At 43.5% G+C, this 25646-nt stretch overlaps 3 protein-coding genes across 5 annotated transcripts; 1 reads left to right on the top strand and 2 right to left on the bottom strand.

The window, feature by feature from the left end:
- On the top strand, positions 1 to 6119 carry serbp1a (SERPINE1 mRNA binding protein 1a). 2 transcript variants are annotated; one of them, XM_035647659.2, is made up of 9 exons: positions 1 to 481; positions 1975 to 2158; positions 2707 to 2856; positions 2984 to 3052; positions 3401 to 3475; positions 3662 to 3827; positions 4242 to 4286; positions 4397 to 4618; positions 4782 to 6119. In XM_035647659.2, exons 1-9 carry the CDS (start codon positions 226 to 228, stop codon positions 4836 to 4838), a joined length of 1224 nt encoding a protein of 407 aa, XP_035503552.1. In that variant the 5' UTR covers positions 1 to 225; the 3' UTR covers positions 4839 to 6119. The 2 variants fall into 2 exon arrangements, with proteins under 2 accessions (XP_035503552.1, XP_035503551.1); XM_035647658.2 differs by having other exon boundaries at positions 5 to 481; positions 2981 to 3052.
- A 335-nt stretch (positions 6120 to 6454) lies between these two features.
- On the bottom strand, positions 6455 to 14804 carry il12rb2 (interleukin 12 receptor, beta 2a). The gene is made up of 16 exons (XM_035647650.2): positions 14627 to 14804; positions 14233 to 14358; positions 13834 to 14094; positions 13040 to 13163; positions 12778 to 12959; positions 12302 to 12447; positions 11885 to 12029; positions 10493 to 10566; positions 9651 to 9861; positions 9354 to 9536; positions 9050 to 9151; positions 8692 to 8838; positions 8199 to 8330; positions 7767 to 7863; positions 7533 to 7620; positions 6455 to 7455 (listed from the first exon to the last, which is right to left on the bottom strand). The coding sequence occupies exons 2-16, from the start codon at positions 14291 to 14293 to the stop codon at positions 6997 to 6999; spliced, it is 2412 nt and encodes an 803-aa protein (XP_035503543.2). The 5' UTR covers positions 14294 to 14358; positions 14627 to 14804; the 3' UTR covers positions 6455 to 6996.
- Positions 14805 to 14963: 159 nt separating this feature from the next.
- On the bottom strand, positions 14964 to 25201 carry il23r (interleukin 23 receptor). 2 transcript variants are annotated; one of them, XM_047336848.1, is made up of 17 exons: positions 24965 to 25201; positions 24739 to 24858; positions 24201 to 24330; positions 23929 to 24104; positions 23189 to 23312; positions 22922 to 23088; positions 22428 to 22564; positions 22158 to 22347; positions 21971 to 22038; positions 21321 to 21522; positions 21041 to 21244; positions 20648 to 20746; positions 20305 to 20463; positions 18111 to 18251; positions 17827 to 17914; positions 17237 to 17327; positions 14964 to 16864 (listed from the first exon to the last, which is right to left on the bottom strand). In XM_047336848.1, exons 2-17 carry the CDS (start codon positions 24800 to 24802, stop codon positions 16208 to 16210), a joined length of 2697 nt encoding a protein of 898 aa, XP_047192804.1. In that variant the 5' UTR covers positions 24803 to 24858; positions 24965 to 25201; the 3' UTR covers positions 14964 to 16207. The 2 variants fall into 2 exon arrangements, with proteins under 2 accessions (XP_047192804.1, XP_047192803.1); XM_047336847.1 differs by having other exon boundaries at positions 14964 to 16867; positions 24965 to 25200.
- Positions 25202 to 25646: the final 445 nt, after the last annotated feature.

The following is a 25646-nucleotide window of genomic DNA, read 5'->3' on the forward strand; positions in this document are numbered from 1 at the left end:
GTGGGTAGTGTAGTTTTTATGTAAGCGTATCCTGCATCAAAGCCCATTGCCGCGCACTGTCAGAGAACTACACGCCCCACCCGCGCCAACCCCCGAGGTCCCGGATGTATATCGCGCCGGAAGAGAAGAAGGTCCTTTTCCCAGCCATCTTGTGGCTTCATCTAGCGAATTGTTCGCACCAAGCCTCGTAGAATCGGAGGAAAATCCTGCTGAAGGGGCGCCATCATGCCCGGACAAATGCAAGAAGGTTTTGGCTGTGCCATAGCCAATAGGTTCGACCAATTATTTGACGACGAGTCTGATCCGTTCGAGCTGCTGAAGCAGGCCGAAGTGAAGAAGAAGGAGGCTCCTGCTCCTGGTGCCGCCAAGACTGCAGCGCAGGCTGCCAAGCAGCCGAAAAAGGAGTCCCAGAAAGACAGAAAGGTCCCACTCTCCGACAAGAAGGAGGAGACCCAGGCCCCCGTCCCGCTCAAGAAAGATGGTAAACCCTATTTCTGCGTTTACGCTCTCGGTCGAGCGGTGAACCGAAAGGTTTCCAGCTAACAGGCTAAGTCGCTCGCTCGCGCACTAGCTAGCAGCGGTTAATAAGCCCCCGTGACATGAGGTCCGCATGGCTGCTTTTGTGTCCGCGCCGACTGTCATTTATGGACAAAACGACATCAATACCGACGTGTGTCGCGCGGGGGGCTCGGCGGGGTTAGGCGAATCGGGGACGAACAGTTTGCGGGCCGACTTGTTTTGGCTCGTCTGGCCATCGGCCTTGTGGAGCAGGTGGAGCCAGAAAGCCTGCGGACCTCGAGACAGCGGCTCTGCGATGCACAATAGTTGCTCCTGTCAGGTCGTCGCCGTCAGAGGACGGTTGTCGCCGACTCTGGCGCGATCTGGCGCTTTCCACGGACCCTTTTATATATTTTTAACCTATTTGCGCAAAATACGTGTTCACGTGAAATGCGACACAGCCGATTAAAACGTGATGGTAACTCTACATTGAGCCGTGGCTCCGAGGTCATGGTGGTGGGCGAGCCGCAGGATTCGTCGCGGACGTCGGGAGCAGCGGTGCTCGCGGTGATGAACCTCGTGGTTGCCGTGCGGGGCGTGTTGAGGCACAAGTCTCCAAACTGCCACTTCCCATCGGCGCACGATGCATGTTGGTGCGTGCAGTCGCCCTGCTTCTGTTTCACCAGACATATTAACCACCTATATGGCAATAAACGTTGATTTTACACTGTGATCATCAAACAAAAAAAAAAAACGTGGTCACAAAGTTTATGTCCCGACGTTGCGATGTGTTCGGTGCAAACTTCAATTTGCCCCACGCGGACGCGAAGCATCCAGATTACATTGATATCTACGCTCCGGCTTTCGGTTGGTCATTATGACGTCAGGCAGCCAAGTGGGCTCGTATCTGCTGAGAGCGGTGAGACAGGTGCGTCGACCCGGTGCAGCCAGCTGCTGCTGTGTTCTGTCTATTTTGGTAGCTGGTGTTTGAGGCAGGGGGGTGGGATTGTGTCAGTCGCAGTCGACCATGTGCTGATGGGGGGGTCAAAGATTACCACGGTGTTGAGTAGCCACAGTGACCGGCAGCACACTCTCAAATGGAATAGGACATAAATGATAATGCTGCAAACAACTGAGGTCCTTATCATGCGAATTCACCCACCTCTGTTAAAAAGTTGCTTCCACAAAACTATGGGTACATTTTGTGCACACATGAAGTTGTTTACACTGTTTTAACTGTTGGATCACACTGCAGACAGAAGAAAGGTGGAGTATTTAATAAATGGATCCTACCAGTCAATTCTTTTCTTTTTGGGGGGTTTGATTCTGAACATTAATTGAAAATTATTTGCTCCATTTCAACAGAACAATTACCCCCCCCCCCCCCCTCTTCGTTCTCATGTCTGCTGCCCAGCATAGGGTCCTGATCTATCAATCCTATTGGTCCTCTAACCCTTCTGTTGTGGTCAATCCTAGGTCCCGGCATGAGGAGAATGGGCCGCAAGCCAGAGGGCGAGGGCTCCAGACCCCAGGGCATCCAGGGCGAAGGGCGCCCCCCCACAGACAGACGGCCTGTGGACAGGCGGCCCCCTCGCCGCTTTGAGAGGCCTGCTGGTGAGCCTGGCGAGAAGCCAGAGGGTGGCGAATTCTCAGTGGAGAAGTGAGTTTAATTTCCAATCAGCAGATGTTTTAATTGAACATAAACCGTTTTTACAAGAGAGGGTCTCCACTGCTAACATAGTGTTTTCTATTTCCACATGAGGCAAAAGCAGCCCTCATTAGGATGGGTGGGTAGAGATAGCAACTGTTTAGGCGTTGTTTGCAATGATAAGGCTTTGTATGTTTTACCCAGACTGCTGCAGGCAAATTTACCTCATCACTTTACTTCTTTTTTTATCTATCAATTTTACAAAAGTAATGTCCAAATCAAGCATTAGACCCCCTGAAAAAATAATTCAATGCAGGCTAAGTCAAAAGCCACAATCCCCTTTTCTCTGTTAACTTGTCATTCAAAGCATCTAGAGGGAAATGTAATTGTCATTTTTGTGTTAGTCATGTTAACTCCTCAGCTTAAAAACCAAAAAATCAGCCGAACCAGTCAACAAATTAAAGCCTGTAAATGACCCTGCCTTAGATCTAAGCTTCTGAATGCTGGTGAAGCTCAGACATGTTGGACCGTTGACTGATGTTCTTTGTCAATCTCTTTAGACCCATCGGTGACAGGCCAATGAGAGGACGTGGTGGTGGTGGCCCCAGAGGTGCCCGTGGTGGTGGCAGAGGACGCGGCATGGGTCGCAGCGATGGCTTTGATTCCCGAGGAAAACGTGAATTCGACAGACACAGTGGCAGTGACCGATCGTAAGTACCTTTTCAGTTCTTATATAATCCTTTAAAAAAAGTATTTTACCCTCAGGTCAAGATCTTAGTTTGTTATAATGCAGTACATGTTTAGTGATCGTGGCTAAAGCAAATGTTGTTTCAGTAGTCTGAAGGGCGAGGAGAAGCGTGGTGGAAGTGGATCTCACAACTGGGGCACCGTCAAGGATGAACTCAAGTAAGTTTCTGTAAATGCAAAATGACAAACTTTGCATGATGGGAGATTGTGGAGCTATAGAGTATGTACCTCCATGTTTTATCCTGGCTGAGAATATTGACAAATAATTTGAGTAAGAGATTAATTCAAAATACAGTGGTAAGTACATATGGTTAACACATATTTTAGACTTTCGATGAAATTTAAATGCTCTTTCCAGTCAATACCAGTCAACCATATTGTACATAGCACATGTGCATTACAGGCAATGTGATTAGTAATACGGTCCAAAATAGGAAGGGAATTCATCTGCAGTGTTTTAGTGAATGACCCATTGACATCTGACTGATTTTCTTCCCCTCCTAATAGTGAGCTTGACCAATCAACCAACACTGAAGAGACCCCTGAAGGAGAGGAGCATCCACCTGCTGACTCTGAGAACAAGTAAGTTCTTTTTAATCTACTCAGTCAGATTTAGGTAAAGAAGATACATATAGAGGGTATTCTGGTTTTGACGTAGTCTACAATATTACTTGTGCCGATCATCCTGAATTTATATTAAAATGTAAACTTTAATTACAGTGATGTCAATGCTACTAGTAACACACCACTGTCTTGTTTTTGTTAAAGGGAGAATGAGGTAGAAGTCAAGGAGGAAGGTCCCAAGGAGATGACTCTGGATGAGTGGAAGGCCATGCAGGACAAGGAACGAGCAAAGGTGGAGTTCAACATCCGTAAGGCCAACGAGGGAGCTGATTGGAACAAAGGATTCGTGCTGCACAAGTCCAAAGCAGAGGTGAGTCAAAATCATCGCTGAAAGCTTTTTTTCCACCTGATCCTAATTTCAGCATCATCAGTCATAGTTTAGCTAATTTTGGCAGGTTGTTTGCGTCAATTTGAATAAGACCACATTTCTTTGTTTCGAATAAAGATCACAGAGAAACACATTTCTTTCACTTCTGATGTTTCAGTTTGAAACCATACACAAATGGAATCAACAGTGAATACCAAAAGTAACAGTAGCATTAATACTGCCTTAGTTTTTAATGCTTCTGTAAAGGCAGTAAAAAAAAGTTCAGGCCTTTTTATAGGATGCTTTCTTTTTCTATATAATCAAATTTTTGTTTCTCTTAAATCATTGTTTGTACAATCATCTTTCTGCTTAGTATGTTGTGTTAACTTTTGTAATATTTTGCATTTCTCATCACAGGCTAAGAAAGAGGATGTGATTGACCCCGAGATCGAGGAGTCTAAGGTAAATTCTCCGCTGCTGTTGCACAGCACACGAATAATACTTATAAACAAAGTAAGCCAAAGCTGTGAAATAAAATCATAATTTCCTTACCCCTCAATTTTGTAACTCAGGTAGAGGATGAGCACCACTTCCGGAAGCCAGCCAATGACATTACGACCCAGCTGGAGATCAACTTTGGAGACCTGGGCCGTCCAGGCCGCGGACGCGGAGGACCACGTGGTGGCCGGGGAGGTCGTGGCCGTGGGGGAGCTGGTCCTGGTCCCGGTCCCGGCGCTGGTGCTGGTGTTGGTGGTGAAGCCCCTAGGCCGGCCCGCGGAGGAAGGACTGACAAGGTAGATGATCCAGTGGAAGCTTCTCTGTTGTCATGTGATTAAAACCCCAGTCTCTGCATTTTTGTCCTTAAATGGATTCTTGCTACTTTGACACCTTAAATGAGCCATGACACATCTAAATGACATTTTCTAACTCCTGCTTTTGTTTACTTTTCCTTTCCAGTCATCTGCGTCTGTGCCCAACGTGGACGACCCAGAGGCCTTCCCAGCCCTGGCTTAAGCCCCGGCTGCTGTCCCTCAGGCCTACAGGAGCCTCCTGAGCACCTCCACTACGAGGCTTGCATGTTCCTGGATCCTTCAGCAAAGTGAATTGATGGAGAAGACTGTCATTAACTATGGCACTCAATGTGAGGACTGAGTTTTACCCAATAAAAACAAAACGAAGATGAAAAACAAAAAAACAAAGTAAGGAAAAAAATTAAAAAAAGAAAAGGACTTCTTGCTACTCCGGAGCAACTTATTGGTAGAGGTTTTGTACTTGGAAACAAAGTAGCAGGGATGTTTTCATACAGTATTTTTTTCAGAGGTTATGCATTGTCCATTGATAAATTTTTGTAATTGCTGCTTGAAAATATGCTTTTCGAAATGTAAGCATAAGGAGAGTATCTTTTAGCATGGTGTGCCATTGCTTGCTTGCTTGCTTTAAAATGGCCACTGCAGAGCTTCAACCCAAACTCTGAGGCTCCGCCACACCAGGTATTACTGATGAAGTTACAGCTTCAGTCATTGAGATCTAAGGATTTTTTTTTTCTTTAGCACTGGGGTATTGTTTTACATTTTATACAGGAAGTCTATTCTTTTATGATCTTAGGCCAGTAAATCTTGACTATTTTCATAAATTCGTTCAGAGACTGGATTTCACATGGTGCAAATAGGACACAATGAATTGACGAGATGGCGCCAAAAATCTGATGTTTTTTACTGAAATGTTTTGAAGGAGGAATATTAGGTCATTTGAGGAACACATTGGTTATTACTCTACTAAATTTGCATTGATCCTGAGACATTTGTCAAGTGGATTCATTTGAAGCTGAAAGTTATTCCATGTGTACTGATTTACTTGTATTTTGGAATGCTGTTCACAGTCTAGTGTCTCTTCCTCCTTGCCCATTTCACCTCTGATTACTCGCCATGTGGAAGTCATTCAAAGTCAGTTTTTTTTTCTTCAAAGAGTGATACAGGGAGGAAGTGTCTTCACACAGTTGAGATGCGGCCACGGCCTCCCTCAGACCTCCGACTGTTTACACACTCCACTCGAGCATCCTTCCACAGATGTAAACTCAGCCCAGCGTCAGTTTGTTTCTGCAGTCTGCTCTGTGCTGATATTTTCCTCCACTGCTGAATTTGCCCTGTAGGTTTCACAGTGGCACCACTGCATAATTGCTCTGAAAGAAATACAGTCGTTCATTGTGTGGAACAACTGAAGTGCTCTGCAAATGTGTGAATTCTAGCCCTGCTATTAGAGACCTCTGTCGGTAAATAAAGATGGTCGATAAATTTTTGCATCGTCACTTTTTTACCCTGCCTGCAGACAAAATGATTTTACAATGTATCTCCATCATATCCAATTTAAAGAACCTCTGCATGGTTTAAGGTTCTGTTTAGTGAAAGAACCTGTAGAGCAGGTTTGTGAAATGGTCAACTTTCACCTCGGGTTACTATAGAACTATTTTTATTCACGCATGTGAAAGTTCAACAGAAAGCCCTGGTATGTCGGTGCCTCACCCTCTGCCAGCTCTGACTGATGTCTACTCCTGTAGTCATACATGTAGGCCATTCAACAGAGTGATGAGACAAAAAGGATGTACACGTACCTCATCTAACTGCATGAAGATGTTGCTGCCAAGTGCCAGGGAAGACATTTATTTAAATGATATTAAAACTGACAAATCAACACTGAATCCGGCTGCACAATTAAATGAGTAAATCCAAGGTTTGTATGTGATCTAAACTGATTTCTAAACATGGTGATTGCAAATATTTTGAGTGGTTGCTGCTCATCTGTTCAGAACATGGCTGATTCTCCAAATATGTTGATACATTTTTTTATTTATATTGTAACAATGTTTAATTTTGGTTGTGGAATTAGCGTGTCCATAGCCATCCTGAAAAGAAAACTGATAATGCATAGAATAAAAGAGTACAACAATTATTACTGCTTAGATTAGCGCAAGACAGTTGTAAATGGTCCAGTTCTAATGTCAACAAGTAAAGAGGTAGTTCATCCACATCCCAATGTGCTGGCCCCCCCGCCCCCCCCCCCCCCCCCCCCGAAAAAAACTTGTCCAATCTCTTTCGTTTTGTTCATCAGCTCGTCCTCTGAAACATGTTCTCCCTCAGACCTCATCCCACCAAAAAGCTCTGGTTACAGGTGAACACTAACTGTTCTGAAAGAAGTCACTGCAGAAGTTGATTTTCACTGCATCCAGGGTCAACTTTCCTCCAAAGTCCGTCGGCCCTATGAAGACGTTGTGACTGGGAAAGAAACACAGCATTTCTTCCGTCTCCTCCTGGTCCTCCTCCTCCATATCTGCCAGCCCGTGTGATGAGATGTAGTCGACAGTTGTGGTTGTTTCCACAGAGGTCTGTGTGTGGTCGGAGCTGTCTGAGTCGTGGGAGAAGCTCTTGATGTACGTGGTCAGAGGGTACAGCTGTGTGGCCGGCGGCTGTGTCCCTGGGCTCTGGCTGATCTGAGGAGGGAGTTGCGAGGTGATGTTTGTCGATGCGGAGACGCCACTGTTCCGCCCGGGCAGCTCCTCAACATCCACCAGGATCGGATCATCTTCCTCCTCGTTTGCACCGGAGTTGCTCAACTGCAGCTGGAGGTTCATCTTGCCCTGTGTGGGAAGATGGTACAGGCTCAAACTAGGAACAATGAGCTGCATTGGAGCTTTCTTCACTTTTACATAAGTACCTTCTCTTGAGTACACTCTTTCGCCCATTTGCTGTTTGCAGGATCTGGCACAACATCGAACATGAGGCAATGGAAAAACACCTTGAACCTGAGAGGGAAAGAGGAAAACATGAAAATGCATCTTTTCTTTGACAATAAAATGGTGTGTGTTGCAGAACTGTAGATGAAGATCAATAAAAACTTGTTATTTGCTTTCAGTCATGACTCCATATGGAGCTGCGGTCGCTCACGTACTTCTGCTTTACTGCAGAATTCTGGAACAGACACACTAAAAGCGACATCACCAGGAAGACGACACCACAGGCTATAAAGGTGGATTGTGGACTTTCCTCTGCAATAGGGAGAAAAAAACGGAGAAGATATGAAGTTACAGCATGCACATTTAGCTCCTCTAGTACAGTCGGTTATTAAAAACAATAAAAAACAAACAATGCAGCAATATCACAGCTGTCATGTTGTCTGTCTTTAAGCTACAGTATGTCCCTGGACAAGACTGGTGTCAATGTCCCAGAGAGTCTTAAAGAGGAAAGTGATCCATTGCAGACAAAATTGGTCCAGAGCAGCCTGAAACAGGTGGTGGAGTCTCCACGATCTTCATTTCTAACTTTCCAAGAAAGTGAATAAACACATTCACACCTATTTCCTGAAAATACCACGTGATCTTACGCTGGATGAGGAACTTGAGTTTTAGACCCGCAGGGCCCTCTCCTTCAGCAGTGGAGGCAGTCATCCACAGGCTGAAGACGCCTGGGGACAGGTCTGGGATGATGTACACCGTGTCCGATGGCGCTGCGGAGTCTGTAATACAAGGTGTATTCACACGGCACAGGAGCAATTCAAGGAGAGTGACTCTTGTGTCTGTATCCAAACACTACGTGCTACAAACAAGAGCAGGTGTGGGCAACCATATATAAATGCTCATATCATCTTATATCATTTTATGAAGCTTGTAGATTACCTTTTTTACATAATCAACCTCGCAAATGTGAAATAGAAATATATAGGTAAAGAAAAAAAGAAGATGAAAAGAAATAAGACCCTCCCCTGCTCACTTAAAGACATCAGACTCCATAAAACCTCACACACGTCCTTCCCTTTCCTGACCCCTCTCCCTCCCTTTTGTACAGTCCCTGTCAGCCACGGATCAAATTGTTCTTACATCGCCGCTGGTGTCCACTGCTGTTCTCTAAGTAGATGGTGTAGTTGGTGATACAACCCCCCCGCTTGCTCCTGGTAAGCTCCGTCCAGGTCAATGTAACTGTGCGTCCCTCGACCGACTCTTGAACCGACGGACCAACTTTCGGGGCTGCAACCAAAGAGCAGAACCCAAAAGACTGATCAACAGGATGGACAACAGGAACATTTTAATATTTCTGTGAAGGACACTGCCGTTTCTGCCAGTTAGAAGTAGTACGACTGCTAATGAATGTGATATTCAGCATTTCTATGATATTTTGGTTCAGTGAATTAGTAATTAATAGTCAAATAATACTAAACATGCATGTCTCCGATCTTACCTGACTCCAAAGTGCTGACGCCTGAAAACACCGTCCTACTCACTGAGCTCTCCTCATAGAAAACATACACGGCTCCCTCGTAGCACTCAAATGGCTTCAGACCTGCACAAAGAAAATGTAGGTCAACAATATAACTTTGGAAGAAAAAGAAAAAATTCAAATGAAATGGAAAACAAAAAGAATAATGGAAAGAGGGAGAGGAAAACCTGGTTGCTCATGACTAATTTCAAAAAGGAAGGAAGTCACCAACATTTCTGAAGTAAAGAACTGTTCATCACTGACTTAGTATTTATTGTAGCACCACCTGTGATGACTGCATGGTCGTCCCTCCTGCCCAGTCTGACCCATCCGAGCTCCTCCATCTTCTGACCCTCTGGGTACCACTCCACCACGTACGAAGCGAGTGGCGGTGCAGTTCCTGGCGTTCTCCAGGAGATGGTGACATTGCGGTCGCCCGCCGTCACTCGCACATCCTGAGAGGACTTGGCTGTGACACGAGGAGCATGTGAGAATATTTTCACTGGCTCATACAAGACAAACACAGTCGACACGGTTCTGTTTTTTTGCATCCCAAAAAGCCTGCTTGTTTGGGTTTATCTACCTGTTGTGTGACGCGCTGGGATTCTAGCAGGAGGCGACAACCCTTTGGAGTTGCGAGCCCACACGGTCACCTCACAGTTAGCACGGATCCGGACGGAACAGTTCCTGGCATCACTGCCGACGTTAGTGACATTGTCCAGTCCAGAGTCTGGGCTAAAAACTCTAACCGTGTACTCAATGATTTTCCCTCTTGCGATGGAAATATTCGCCTCCTGCAATCAGAAAAAAACGTTTAAAGGCAAACGAATGAGTTTAAAATGTATTTACTTTTATCGAAGGAAATGAAAAAGCCTTGCAGGCAAACTGCAGGAAGTAAACGTGTGCCTGGGATTTGTCTGTCTGCACAGGAGGCTCAGAATCAACACACACTGCAAGACGAGTGAGTAAAAGACATCATTTCTGTTCAGCTCCTCTTTTTCTAGTAAACTGAAACTGGTGTCTGCTGTCAGGTTTCACTCACCTTTCACTTTCTTTATGTGTGTGTGTGTGTGTGTGTGTGTGTGTGTGTGTGTGTGTGTGTGTGTGTGTGTGAATTTGTGGTAGAGGGTGGGGATGTTTGAGTGTTAGTGTGTGTGTGAGAGTGTGTCGCACTTCAGAAGTGGTCAAGAGTTGACCTTTAGCTGATGCAGAACATAGAAGTGAGGCAGTAAGATCAGCAGGTGTTACTATGGCTACAACACCGCACAGCAGGCCCACACAGACAGCGAGGGAAGGGGGAGAAGGGAACCGACTTCAGATGCCACAACTGATGAAACAGTATGGCGGTGTTGAGTGCTCAATGTCATTCAGCAGTTTAGACCAATGAAAACCACACACTCAGAAAAAAAACCGTTCAGAACTTACCTTCCAGTAAACTCGCAGGAATTGTAAGTCTGATGCATCCTCGGCGTACCACACATCCAACTCTTTAGCAGGGGCTAAAACAATAAAACATCACTGTGACTAAAATTACACTAGAATTCTGTGTTGTTTTTTTGTGAATGAATGCATCAACATCCTGGATACTTTATTTATTTAACTACTACTTTTTTTTCTTCTTTCCAATCTACGATGGAACCTTTGAAATCCTTTGAAAGTGACACACATTCACGCTGCAGGTCTGTTCAAGTTTCCTACATAAGCTCAAGTCTGAGAGAAATGACAAACACTTCCAAGAAACCTCGTACATGGAATTTCAGGCTTAATGGCAGATATTAAGAGCCTTTCTTTTAGTAAAGAAAAGAGAGTAGATATTTCTTTAAATAAAACTGAAGGTGTTTTATTTATTCATAAGTAGCTCTTGATGCTTTCTCCTGGATTGCCTAAAGCTTAAATGTGTGTAGCTCCTGCTGCAGAAAGCAAAGTCAGTTTCCACCGTTGTAGCTCTGTCCCAACACTGGCATATGTGTGACATGTGGGGAAGTGAAGGTCCCTCCGCCCTGTACTGTCTATACTGTCAATTATGTACTATACATAGGAAGTCACGAGAGCACTGTCCCTCTCTGCACTGCTGCAAAAATATGTTTAAATGAGATGGGAGAAAATAAATGGGCTTAAACAACTACACTTGGAACTTTGGATATATTGACATAAATGCGTACTGTTTTTTTAAAGCACGCCACAAGTTTTTAATTTCTAACCTTCCAGTTGTGATTTTAAATATGAAAATCAAATTAAAGACACATGTAAATCCACCACATTCACATCCTGTTACTTTTTAACCATCAGACAGTATGTGCAGACTCAGCAAATGAGGATGACTGACAGATGTGATCCATCAGATTCATCCACTGAAACTAAATAGATGTAAAGGGTTAAGATACTGTTTCTTCAGCGACCTCTACTGCCGCTGGCTGTTCGTGCAGAGCTGATGATCTGTCATGGCTGCACGGTCATGCCTTATCATATGTAGACCGGCAAGTCTTCACACCAGCAGTACTACAAATATCCTGCCATATTTCCCATTACTGTCTTCTGTACCACTTCTCTTTTCTTCAGCGTGAACCTGACACAGAAGCATATTTGACTGTTTTTGCAATTGTGTCTTATCACTTGCCCTCAACACACAACCCAGTGAGGCCTGTTTCGGTGGCTTCTAGGTTTCCTGCAGGCAGACAGTGGTGAGCTGATTACTGCCTCAAACCACGGAGATAGTGTAATTACTCCATTCAGATCCGCCTGATTGGCTTTGGAGAGAAGCAGCAGTGCTTTCATGCAGGAATACCCTCAGGTAGGTTCTTTGGAAACTTCACTTACCCTCCTCTTGAGTCCAGCTGGAAAGGTTTGTGCTCCACTGACTCCACAGGCCGGTGCCAAATTTGGATCGGGCTCTGAAATGGTACAGCGTGTAGGGCTCCAGAGAAGAGATGGACCAGTCCTGAACGGTTCTCATCTGCACCCTCTGCAAATAGAAAAAGAAAGGTGTATATTTATTTCTTTGTTTTTTTAATTGATTTGAACTCACTCATCGCTGCTCTGACTCAAGATGTTGCTTGCAGTAAAGAGCCATCTATGATCGCATTGTAAGAAACCCTCAGCGTTTCTTTTGACACAACCGCCGCACACTCATATCTGTGATTTCATTTGAATCAGCAGCGGAGGTATGATCGTGCAGTTTAATCCTCAACGGTTTTTAGTAACTTTCTGAAATATCTGCGCGTTAAGACATCTCACTTGGACTGAATAGGAGGTCCACGTCTGTTCTGCGTCTGCCTTGTGCTGGATCTCCAGGTGTTGAGTCCTCACACACTGCTCCACTTGGATGAGGCACTGCCGCGAGGAGCACTTGGGTTGGCCGAGGGCAGGAGTTGGTGGAGTTGCTGCTCAGATCAACACAGCCACCGAAATGGGGTCAGATATAATGGCAGTTAAAGTCTTGAACAGCTTCCACAGGATCAGTTTTTCACATTTTCTTTACTTTGAAAACAAAAATCACTGCATCATTTCATTAGTTGGAAGGAGAATGGAGGCAAGACAAAGTTTAGAGTATAAAAGAACAACAAACTTCAGGGCAGATCAGGTTTCAGGTTCCAGTCACATTATCATCATCGTCTCATGTCTTCATTTGAAACTGTCATCACACGTAATATAATAAATATGTTCTGTATGCCGGATTTGCCAAGCACCTCACAAACTGAAGTGGATCTTACCAATGTCACTGAGAGTGTAGTTGATGGTGGAGGACACGGCAGAGCCCAGTTGATTTCGGGCTTGTACCCACACATGGATGAGCGGTACAGATCTGAGCACAGGGAAACTCATGGAGAGTAAATCCCTGGAGACTGTGTGTTGCGCGGGTTCACTGGTGTGATTTCCCGACACAGTTCTCACCCTGAAACACACAAGGCCAAGTTTCATTCAGCAGTCTAATCAACATCACATCTCAAGTTTTCCTTTGTTTTTCAAACTCACCACAACACTGTACTGTTTTGAAGAAAAGTGTCCCGTCCTCTGTTCCAAGTGCACAACACATCTCCACTGTTGTTATTTAAGACCTTGTAGATGCATGAGAGGTTTTTAGGGGGATCTGGCAGATCTGAAGGACAAAGAAGACAGAGGAAATACTGAGCTTTAAGTTCTCATTCCAACACATTAACCATATCCACTTGGTAAAGTATCATTATTATCATAAGTCATTGTTGAAAATGGCCAGTGAGTAACAATAAAATGCACGATTTAAAGTAATCAATGACATTGCTCTAAAGGCTTGAATCTTTTTAAATGTTGGATGTGTCATTATGTTACAGTATGTGTCCCAGAGAAGAAAAAACTCTGTGGTCAGAATAAAAAACTCCTCGCAGACACTTAAATGCACTCGGACTTCAACATGTGAACATTGTCAACTCTAAATAAAGAAGAGAAAGCAGAACCAGTGGTGTGTTTTTTAACGGCTCGTGCAGCTTGAAAAGAAGTCATGCCTTGAGAAGAAAGTCTCACCTTGACTTAAAACACGCTGCGAGATTTTGGTATCTATTCACATGCGTTTTAAATGAGCATAATGTGTAATCAGAAAGTAAATTCGGCGATAAAGCTGCTGGCTCCTGTTGAACTGACATTATGGTGTGGTCTATTGTAACTCACGGAAAAAAAGCTTTGAGATTTGAAATCCAATAGTCTTTAATCCATTGAAAATGTGCATAAACAAACGTTGCATTAGTAAAAGGAAGTTTCAGACAAGGCGTAGTGCCTCTTTACTTCATACTCACACCCAGTGGAGATGTCCAGTCCACAGGGGTCCAGTGCAGGATGGCAGTTACACTGACAGCTGTATGTTCTGTTCTTTGTTATGTTCACCACGTTAAAATATATAGTTGTGGAATTCAGCTCTTTGTGGCTCTGTAGTGTGGGTGGGTGGTCACTGTACATGGATCCCCTGCACCTGCAGTGAAATGTGCAGTACATCTTAAAACTGGTGCCTCGCTGCACCAAGCGCCCCGCACTGGACCAGATGGCACAGGATTTCTCACCTAAAGGCAGACATAATCACGTTCAACAATTCATCTCCAGATCACATCAATGAAGAAAATATGAAATCTTAATTAATACCTTACATGCCAACACAAATGTTAGGAGTGTGTTTCCACACAGCCGTCTGTAGAGCTTACCTATGCAGAGCTGCACCAGCAGCAGTGTAACAGCGGAGAAGATGGACCATGTTTGGGACATGGTGAGTCATCAGCTACTGTCCTTCTATGTGATTCTTACATTGTAGCAGGAGCTGCTAAGTTAATCTTAAAATAAGCACAAGTACACGGATGCATTAGGTCAGAAAGGTGCTTGAAATAAAGTGATCCCGGTGATCACTCTAAGGATTAATGATTCTCATAAGTTTGTTTCTGGGAAGCCGATTAGTGCTCTGTGAATTCCCCTCCTTATTTCAAGTGTAACTATATCCCCATGTATTGTCTATTCCTATTCAACCACTGTCATTGAGCAGAGGTCCCTGGACAATGCAGCGGTGTTAAATTATTGATGTAAAAACAGAGGGAATACACTCACCTAGACATCACATCCCACATCCCCACTTGGGCCCCTCACACAGCAACGTCCGCTATCGTAGGTCACCAAAAAAACATCTGTGTTTGGCGCTGCCTGTCTTGCCTCATGTGGGGAAGTGGCAGCGGAGGAGACACCGCTGTTGGCTCCACCTCCGGTGCGACACACTTCAGTATCAAAGTCACAGTTCATCAGTGAAGCCTAACACACACACACACACACACACACACACACACACACACACACACACACACACACACACACACACACATGCAGGTGTCGTCCTATCTAGTTTTGAATCCCATTTCGGGGATAATAGAATTGATTCCACCATCGTGACTTAATTCTTCAGACTGATTTATTGATCATACCACCTTTCTAAGGAGGAGTTATAGGCGACAATAACAAAACAAACCTGTCAGATGAATTTTCATCATCATATTTTCCACACAGCCCAAAAATCTTTCTCTACGTCAACCATATCCACACGTGGTGCAGTGGTGGACTTTCCCCTGTAGCGGCCCCACATTTAAGCAGAATGCAAGGTTCAGTATTAATAAATAAATAATTGCACTGTTGCACATAAAGCATTTGCAAGGTGATTATTTTAATATGTGACGAATGGAGATTTCTTACAACTCAAGTGTGTTGGCAAAGGCGAGACCCTACTGAAATGTTGACTGCCAGTGAGGAAGTGAGACAACTCTCAGGAAGTCTTAAAGAAACGTGTTTAACGGCAGATGGGGCTTGTGTGCGTAGAACTTGAGGCTCAGAAGCAGATTACTGTAACAGAGAAATCCCCAAATGAATTTGATCTTGGTGTGTTTTTGGAATAATTTCACACTGTGTCACTTTACTCTCTAACAAAACAGAACGTTTAATATTAGAAACATACATAGGTCACGCCCCTCAATTTGAAACAGAGAAACCCCTTCAGCAGTTAACACAGGACAGGTGTTTTGACCTGGCAGGTGCATGATGATTACTTATACTTTAAAATTTACAATTATGTATTTACTTTCAGTGATACAAGAAGTTCCAACTATGACTTTCCTTATGGCGAATATATAATATATTAGTTATAAACCAGTTTTAAGAAGATCATTTTGGTTGCCAGGTTGTGGAAAGTCCATTTGACTGCAGTATATCCTCCTCTGACAGGAACCTATGTTTGAAGGTTGACACTATCCGTAATCAGTAATGTAGCGACTCACTGTCTGGTTCCTGTATTTAATTTCATGTGCAGTTATAATTCTAGTCCAGATCAATTATAACTTTTTTTGCACAAATGTTCCGTATAAAAGGGCTTTGAGTTAAATGTGTCGGGGGAGAAGTTTGCCTTCAACACAAAACCATTAGTTAAGTGTGTCTTTGGAAAAGATGAATGGTGAATTGCTACTCACTTTAATAAAACCCAATTTTTTAAATGTTTATCATGAATTAAATTGTTCATTTAACAGATGGTTAGCATTATTGCATTATTTTCCTCTGATCTCACAAAGTCAGTCTGAGCTCATCTCTTGGTCAAGTGGTGCTTGGCTAATACTTTCTCGAAAGTCAGTCTAGTAGTGCAGATTGTCCCAGCTACCTCTGTGCGTCACAGAGTGTGATGCTGCAGACAGCTGCAACCTGAGGGAAGTAACCGCCGGCCAGTGTTGGCCCAGCCGCATTCTGGGACAAGCAACGGTCTGCCATGTCAGGAGTCGGTACGTCACCCTGGTGTAACTCCAGAGAGGGACAGTCCGCTTGAACCGCGCTTTCAGTCGCCCTCATCCCCACTGTGAAGCCTCTACTCAAGACATCTATTGTTTCAGGAGTTTTAGGCCACAAAAGGCCACCAACTGAGCTGAGAGAGAGGGGCGAATCAGAGAAATCCACTTCCACACTGGTCTGCAGGCCTCCAAGGAATCCCCCAATTACGCTTGAGAATATGTCCTCCTCCCCATTCGCCGGTATGTCCCTGGGCTCCTCTTCAGTCTCCTTCACCTCCTCGCATTTTGAGGCCAACATGGCAATCTGAGGTTTGTAGCTGCCATGTTCCAACTGCCTGTCAACAAGCATTGTCCCAGTATCTGACGCTTGTACAGGTGTCTCTGGTGTGGGCTGTCCTAATCCAGGCTGAGACACTTCGACGTGAATGGAGGGATACACGTCGTCCCGCTCCTCCCAGGAGATCAGAGTGATTGACGAAAGCAGAGGGTCACTGTCGGTGGACAAGAAGAGCGGCTCCCTTCTGTCCTGCTGCTGACCAACAAAAACAAATAAAAGCATGGTTAGATTCGATTGGCTCACCCGACGTGATGAATATATACAGCGAATGTGATGGACAAAGATGCACGTTTTTTTCACTTGTAGCAGATCACAAGGTGCTGGACGCTGTCAAGGTGAAAGCAGAAACTCATCACCTCATGTTAAAGTCCAGTGTGGTAAGAAACTAAAGTGTTTTTAGTATATTTCAGTATATTCCAAATTTGTATTTGGAACATTTTTTGATAGCATGTTATTGCTGGCGACGGTGCAGTTGTTGCAGATGGAAGCTGTTGATGTTATGGTTATTGTAGTGAAAGAAGCTCACACAAAAAAGAGGGAAGCAGGACGGGTCAACACAGTTACCTTCAGCAGTCTGATGGCATTACTGTTTTCTGGTTTTGGTAAGTTTTCAACAAGACAGCCAGGTCCACAAGATATACACATTTGTTTCATCCTGAGGTAGAAAGACAATTAGGTTACTCAGGATTGATGATGACAGTTTAGTATCAGCTGCAGTGAAGGTACCGCAGAGTTTTTTTTTTTTTTTAAAACACACAAAAAGTCTTATTCTGCCACTGAGCACATGTTTCAGATGTGACGCTAATGTCATAATATATTAAGCACACACATTAAAATCACCAAAATTAGCAGTTTTTGCTCCATTGTTTAGGTTTCTGTTCATGCCAGTCCTGTGGGTTCTTATCGTGGTGTGCAGATATGCTCATCTTGTGGTGTGGTATTTCATGAAACCAGCCACAGTGGCATTTATCCTGGTTACTAATTATGAGAACCTATGCACATTCAAAATCATTCGCAGGCGACTGCAATAAATAAGATAACCATATCACAGTTATGGGTATCTTAACAATACTTGATGCTGATGTTGTTGTATGTTGTGATGATCTTGTGTTCCCTGGAACCAAGATAGATATTAAAGCAATATTGTTTGATACCTTTCTCTCACACAACTCCAGCACATCAGGTTGGCTATGATTGAAACAAAGAGGGTGATGATGAAAACAACAGCAATCACCAGGCCGGCTAGAAGAGAGGAAAAGGGAAACACACGTACGTTTAGTGGACTAGAAAAAAAAGTTTGGCTATTTTCCAATTTAAAATGGCTGGAATGAAACTAAATGAAGAGGAATTACAGCTGCAGGCAAATGCATTCGAGTCGCTCCACGAGTCGCTGTAGGTGTTTTTAACAGGAACAACAGGACGGCAGCAGGAGACTGACCTTCAGCGGCTGCAGGCTGAGACGTGATCCTGCGGCCCTGCGGCCCTTCTCCCGCCGAGGTGGATGCAGTCAGCCGTAGAGCCAGAGCTCCTTCAGGACAGTCCAGCCACATCTGTCTGGGGCCAGAGCCTGACAACATCACTGGAGACAAGAAATATTCGGTCAGACATGAATAACAAAAATACACTGAGACATAACTTCAATTTGCAAGAGCACATTATATTTGGAACATTTCATGTCAGAATGTGTTTTATGTGATGGTGGTGAAGCCACTCTCACTAGATTCCTTAGTATAAGGTGGGAATATCTCAAATATGAAAACATATCAAACCTGGAAAATGCATTATCTGAAGAAATAGCAGATGGATTGCTGGCTTGAATTTGTATGAAGAAGAAGTATGAAGCGTTGAAAATATATTTTAAAAAAGGGGATGAAGAATGTAAACTGCAGTGTAAATAAGGGCCAATACTATTCTGAGCTTGTGAAATAATGTTTACAATTCTCTTATATATTAAAAATAATTTCAGCCTGTAGTTGTATATCACCTACTGTATGTGGGGGGAAAATGCATTCAAGTATCTGAATGTGTGAAATTGGAAAATAAATCAATTATCACAAAATCAAGTTCGTGAATATGCAATAATATTTTGCAGCTATAAAAATATTTTGTGAATGTGTGAAAGCTCAAATGAAATCTCTAGCTGAAGGTACGCTGAAAGTTGAATGTCAAAGTGGTTCCAATTCATTTCAACTGGCAGCAATCCCACCAATAAGGCAGAGTCCAATCTTAAACGATAGTAAGAAGAAAGAACAATGGCATCCTGTATAGGACATGTCATGAAAGGAAAAGGTAAAAGCTCAGGTGCCTTTACACTGACGTTCCAGAAAGAGTGTGTCAAGCAGGCTGGTTGGTGGCATCCTTTGGGGTTGCATGTGAGCATGTAGCCACATGGCTTCCTGTTCGTGGTCGAGGCCCGTTCTAGAGAACTCTTATGATTCACTGCAGATACTGTGAAAATGGTGACAACCAGAGTTTGAAACGTCACCGGCTCCCGACTGAACATTCACATTTCACAGTAATATGTCGAGAGCTTTGCTCGATACACAGTCAGATAGAGCGTCAGGCGACTTCGGCACAACAACCAGTGTAGATATCAGATAAATGGAGATTTCCAAAGGCTATCTGAACTGTCATTTTCAATGCATAATTGTCTTTGTTATTTCTTTTTGTCTGTTTGAATAAACAATTCCCAACCCCCTCCAAAAAAACCTGAAACAATAGCCCTGCACTGCCACGCTTGAAATTACTGGAAGTAAGAGCAGAAAAACCCTGCTGCACTGAAGCTTTGTGGGAGGGGAGTATCAATGGAATGCTGGTTGCACACTTTCCATTATGTAGCACCCAACATGCATACTACTGCATATATGGTTTCACACACGTGTGCATAGACACAGACTAGCTAAAGAGCCTCAGCCCGACCAAGGTAGAGTACACAGATAGACATATGGTTCAATGAGCACCATAAAGAGATGATGATGCAATAGAACAGGAAACCACTCACAGCGAAGTACTGTTTCCTCCAAAGCATCAGATCAACCCAAAGTGTCATTTTAGTCTGAGGGAGCATGTGAAGATCCACAGATTATAAAAAAATTAATGATATTTGTTGTTTTTTTAATATAAGTTGCATTTTTTTTAAAGGATTAGTTCACCCAAATTATAAGAAAGCAGTTTTTCTCATTTACCAAAGTGGTGCATAAACACACAGTTTTGGTCGTATAAGAGATAAGATCAGTGTATATACTGTATATCTCTGAGTTTTCTGTAGCCAACAAAACCCAGTATAGCAGATTATTTTAGAAGAAGAATTTAGACAACCCTCTATATTATGGATTCAAAAGACCCTTCAACTAACAATTAATCAGCCGATTTTCTTTCTTCAAAATGCGCTGGTGCTCAAGGTGATTATGTTGTAATACCTACAGCCTAAACCCCCACAATATTCACTTTTCCATCACAAATCATTAAGAAGAGCAGTGAATCCTTGCAAATTGAAAAGCCAGAACCAGTTAATTGTTTTGTTTTTTTGGCCAAAAATCAAAATGACGGTCAACTAGTCGATTATCAATTGTTTTAGCTCTTTTCATAAATAATGGACAGACAGACATCAGGGCACAGTACAACACGCTCACCCCGCATGCTGACTGTGTTGCTGTGTTCCAGTGTCTGGACATAGAGGGTGTAGTTCGTGATGAAGCCCCTCCGCTGGTCCACAGGCAGCTCGTCCCACATGATCAGCATCCGCCCGGCCTCATGAACCAGCGCTGACAAGTTGGGACCAGACGCTGGCTCTGAAATAAAAAAAGTGATGGTGACTTAAAAAGAGGATGATGGGTGAAGACTCCACTCAGAGTATGTATGTGCTCTATATCATGTGTCATCTGAACCCTCACAAAAGCACAGAAGCATAAGGATGATAAGCTTGATGAAAAATCTCTACAGTTCAAACTTGTCCGGTGAGTCTGTGAATCTTACTCTGTTCTTTGGAGTACACCAGACCAGATGATGGAGCACTGACACCTCCGGTGGTCACAGCATACACAGAGATGTTGTACCTCACACCTGCAGTCAGACCTGAAATGACACAGGAACACTGAACAAATACTCAACTTTGCTTCTGAACTTTGGATTCAGCCTTTTCACTACGATTATCATATGAATTTTAAATCCTCAACGGGTATTGTAATGATGGGAGCACAAACTAGAGTAATTCACCAATTACCCACAAGAGGGCACCGCTTGATCTCAGTTGAAGCCCTGAGCCCTGAAGGCTGTGTGTGTGTGTGTGTGTGTGTGTGTGTGTGTGTGTGTGTGTGTGTGTGTCAGGTTCTGTGCTGCCCTTGTGCCTGAATGTTAACTGTCCTGTACCTGTGATGGATGTGCTGTTTTGTTTTTCGTCCAGCATTTGCCACTGCAGCTCTGTCCCAGGTACACGCATCCACTCTACCACATAGTGCAGCGGTTCTCCTCCAGATGTGGGCCATTGTTTGGTCCCCGGCCACGACCAGGAGACGAGCACGGCACTGCCATTAGCTGCGGGAGCCAACTCTCCCAGAACAGGCCCGGATACACCTGAATAGAAGGTACTACACTTTATTGGGCTCCGTTTACGACCCGGTTTTGTATTCTGTGTGGAATGTTTGTGTACCTGAGTGTCTGAGTGGAACATCAGCTGGCGGAGTAGATCCATATGAGGTGACAGCACTGATGCTCACTGCCTGACCCTCTGCTGGTACATGAACGGACCACTGGCTCAAAGTCGCAGGACAGGTCACTTCCTCTTTCTGATCATTAGCCAGAAAGATTTTGTATTCTTGCACCTCGCCACTGTGGTCCTCTGGCGGTGGAGGCTACAGGGAAGAAGTCAATTCATCGCCTCAGGTTTGCTTTTCTCCATCATCCAGTAAGAGCGTTAAAGGAATAGTTGGTAATTATAGGAATAGTTTGACAGTTTGGGAAATATGATTATTCTTTTTCTTGCCAAGAATTAGATGAGAGAGAGATACTACTTTAATATGTCAGCACATATAACGTCCCTCTAAAGCTCACTTTAGCATATCATATCGTTGTTGTTTAATATGTTCATAAATAAATAAACAAAATAAAATTTCCAGGAAATGGCCACGAAGAAAAACTTATATTTATCATATAAACGTGATGGTGGTAGTGGTAGCAACATTCTACCTAACGCTTAATAATAATTCATTGTTGTATGTACATGTATGTAATGTAATGTAGTGTAACAAGATAAACAGTATCAATATAAAAGCCTGAATAATTTACTTTTATCACAATTACCTTCCAAAAAACGATCACCATCCGCCGGCTGCTGAACATCCTCCACACATGCAACTGCTGAGATGGACCTAATGATAAGTTGAACCACAAGTGTGAGTGACGATGACACGCTCGCCCGTTATCTCATTCAGTTGCCTTTGCGACGTAAAAAAACAAAAGATTTTGAGGTGTGTGTTTGTGAGCTTGCCTATCCCAGGGCTTGTCCCCGTCACGGACGGGCTCCATTTGCTGCAGAACCGCGTTTTGCCGGAGGTCGACCCGGGCATCAGGCCTGCTGACGAGTTACACGTTCTGATCTGGAACTCGTATTCCGTCAGAGGCCTCAAGTCGTCCACTCTTATCAAGCCCTTACTGAGCTCTGTTTCCTCTCTCTCTTCCTATGAAACATCAGGAGATCAGGTCGCATGTTGTCTGATAAAGGCTGACGCTGTCAGTGACCACAAAGCTTTCATTTTACCCAGGGGCCATTAGGTGTGCAGAGCCTGACGTGGGGTATGAGATTCACTGAGGAATCATTGGTTGTCCACTGCAACACCGCTGCTATGGGGCCATTCACAAACTCAATGTGTGCGATGTGGGGGGTATCTGGTATCACTGCAATAGAAAAGAACACAGAACATGTGCAGTGGTGATGAGTTCTCAGCCATACGTTATCTAAAACACACACTAAAACACTGATCAAGCTGACTGAAACAGTGACATGTACAGAAGGGTGGGTCGATAATTCCATTTAAAGAGATATTATAAAAACTGAGAAACAGTTTCGCTGATAATCAGGCCACATTAGTCAAATGGTGATTGTTGAACAACTGTCAACACGACAGTTCACAGGATGACTCACTTATTCAGAAAACAGATTAGAACTCTCCTAAAAAATGCTGTTGGAAGTTGTGTTTATGTAGATGCACAAATATTCATGAATATATGTGTTCAGCAAAAGTGAGGGCTTACCTATATCCTGCACACACAGGCTGAATGGATCCGACTGTGATGCTCCAAAGTGGTTGAAAGCCGTGATGACTAACTGGTAAACAGTGTTTTTATCTACAATGCCTCGTGGTATCGCGATTTTTTCAGCATCCTGGACCTGATCTAAATGTATCCGGGTCCCATTTTCTCTGAAATCATGTGAAGGAATTAATGTTGGCTGAAAAATAAGAACATATTACCCCAGGGGATAAAACAATAGCTCAATTTGATGTCAAAGTAAAACCGTACCCATAGACTGAAACATTGTAGGTCTTCGAGAGGTATGTTTCCGGCCCGCTCTTCCATGAGCAGTCTATGGCGCCTGAGGCCCTCGTCGTTTCACAAGTGATGCTTTCAGGTTTTTCTGGAGGGACTTCAAGAGAGAAAGGTGCGGAAGAAAATAGAAAAATAATGAAAAGCAGGTAGAGATGAATGCAGGCAGAGATGAATGAAAACGGCATCTTTCCTATATCTCCAGATACAATAATGGGAGATAATGTGCACATTTTCAAATCGAAATTGTACAGCTTCTTTCAATCTATATGACCATCATTTATCCATTAAATGGTTCACCATACTACATTTTAAAATATTTTTCAAAGCTTTTTAAAAAAGTCTTTACATACAGTTTAATAATCAGTTGAGCACATGTCGTCATCCACTTATTCTGCTTTTTGTACAATTTGAATCCTCATAAATCAAATTATTCTCTCTCCTACAACATCAACTTAAGACTTAGCTATCTAGGTAATTCTGTATTTGCACATAAATTCTCTATCGAAAATGATGCTGTTTCATTTGAACTCATACAGACTTAGCAACATGTTAGACTCATTGGAAGAGGACCCGCTCCTGATGTAGACAATAAGGGTTCTAGTAACAGGTGATTATACATGCATATTATATTCAGTTTCAATATTCCTATCCTATCCTACACACTGGACCTTGAATTCTATTCGACTGTAGACATCAGAGTAAAGTGTACATACGCCCGCCATGCAGGTCCAGTCCATTGACGATGTTGGACAGATTTGGACTTTTCAGCTTGCAGAGCACTATAGATTGTGGCGTCCTGACATTGGTCAGACTGAACATCACCGTTCTGCAGTTGACTTCCTTCCAGTCCTTCACAGTCTCACCATTCAGCTCCAGGGATATTTTAAACCTGCAAGACAATAGCACAAAGCAGAGGAACAAGTTTGGATATTGGATTCATTGATTTAATAGAGTTACATTGTGTTGAATTTTCTACCATCCCCACCTGTGATGACAGCTTTTAACGTGGCAGTACACTGTCAGGTTCGAGCCTATGAGGAACAGAGGAGCTGGCTCCACTGTCAGGTGGCCAAGTTCCTTGAAGCGCAGGCAGCCAGCAGGGAGCAGTGGGCGACCTGTCCAGAAGACACACAGACGCTATAGTGTCGAGCAAGGCGGAGCAGTGATGTGAAGAAAATCAGATGGTACATATGTCGGGGACGTGATGTGAAACAAACTCTCACAAAATCTCCTTTCTTCCCAGTTTTATGGTAAATTTCCATTGTTTTCTTTGCAATAGGCTATGCCAGGAAAGGTTTGAGACAAACATGCATGTCTCTCCATGGTTATCTGGCTGCTACACAAACAAATCAAGACATTTTCTGTGTCACCGCTGTGGTCGGAGCTTCAAACGCTGGGTGTAAAACCTCAACAGCGACCCGGCTGTTGAAATGCACTGTTTTCTCACAGAATCAGAGTCTGAACCGCACCAGAGAGAAACACGGCAATTGTTACAATGTCGATAGACGGACGGATATACTCACGCTGGATGGAGAAATTGAGGAGAAGTATGATTGTGCTTCGCCAAATAGAACAGGAGGGATTCATCTCTGCTCATCTTTGTTTTTTCCCCCCCTGACAAAACACTCCGGGTAAATCAGCATCTGTAAACGGGAGTTATTCTTGTTAATCACAAAATATCATGTTCCCTTATTTCATACATCATTTCTTATATTTCATATATATTATGAAGTGATCTTCAAAACTTACCTGAGCCATCTGTGCGGAGCAGACCCTCTGACTGAGAGGAGGAGGAGACAGTGTTGTGTTTAACCGTTTTCTTTTTTGTCAAGAGTAAATCTGTAGCTGATGTGTGACACTTGCAGCTCAGATAAAGCTTTTTCTCATGAAGATGCCGTGCAACCATCCGATTGTAGCCGTGGTTACAGGATGATGCAAGATGACTTGCTCTCTGAGATGAGTCTGACTAAAGTGATCCCTGTTGTGCAAATGAAACGTCTTAAAGAGGCCGATGACCTAGTTCAGTGGTATTTTGGTATGGGCAGAACTTTTGAACAGGTGTTTGAGTTCTTCAGTGTCCTACTTCAGTTGCCTGTGTTTCATTACCACAAACCTTCAGTCGACTTGAACACGTCAGTGTGCTGCAGCAATGTGCTGTGATCAACCCAACATTTGACAAACTGATACTGCTGACATTAGCTCCACAGTAACCTCATTAACATTATAAAAAAAACTTTTTTTTTAATGGCGCTGACACTTTCTTACAGTAATTCAAAATGTGCTGATGCAGTAAATGACAACGGTTATCAGTACGGACACTGTAGATTCATCAATCATCTCATAAAAAACACAAAATTATAATACCCTGATGTCTGTGAAGTCCGCCCTCTAAATAGTTATCTTGAGGTCGGTGAAACAAACTTTCTATTTT

The sequence above is a fragment of the Scophthalmus maximus genome, chromosome 13 (assembly GCF_022379125.1).
Source record: "Scophthalmus maximus strain ysfricsl-2021 chromosome 13, ASM2237912v1, whole genome shotgun sequence".
Classification (NCBI taxonomy): Eukaryota; Metazoa; Chordata; class Actinopteri; order Pleuronectiformes; family Scophthalmidae; genus Scophthalmus; species Scophthalmus maximus.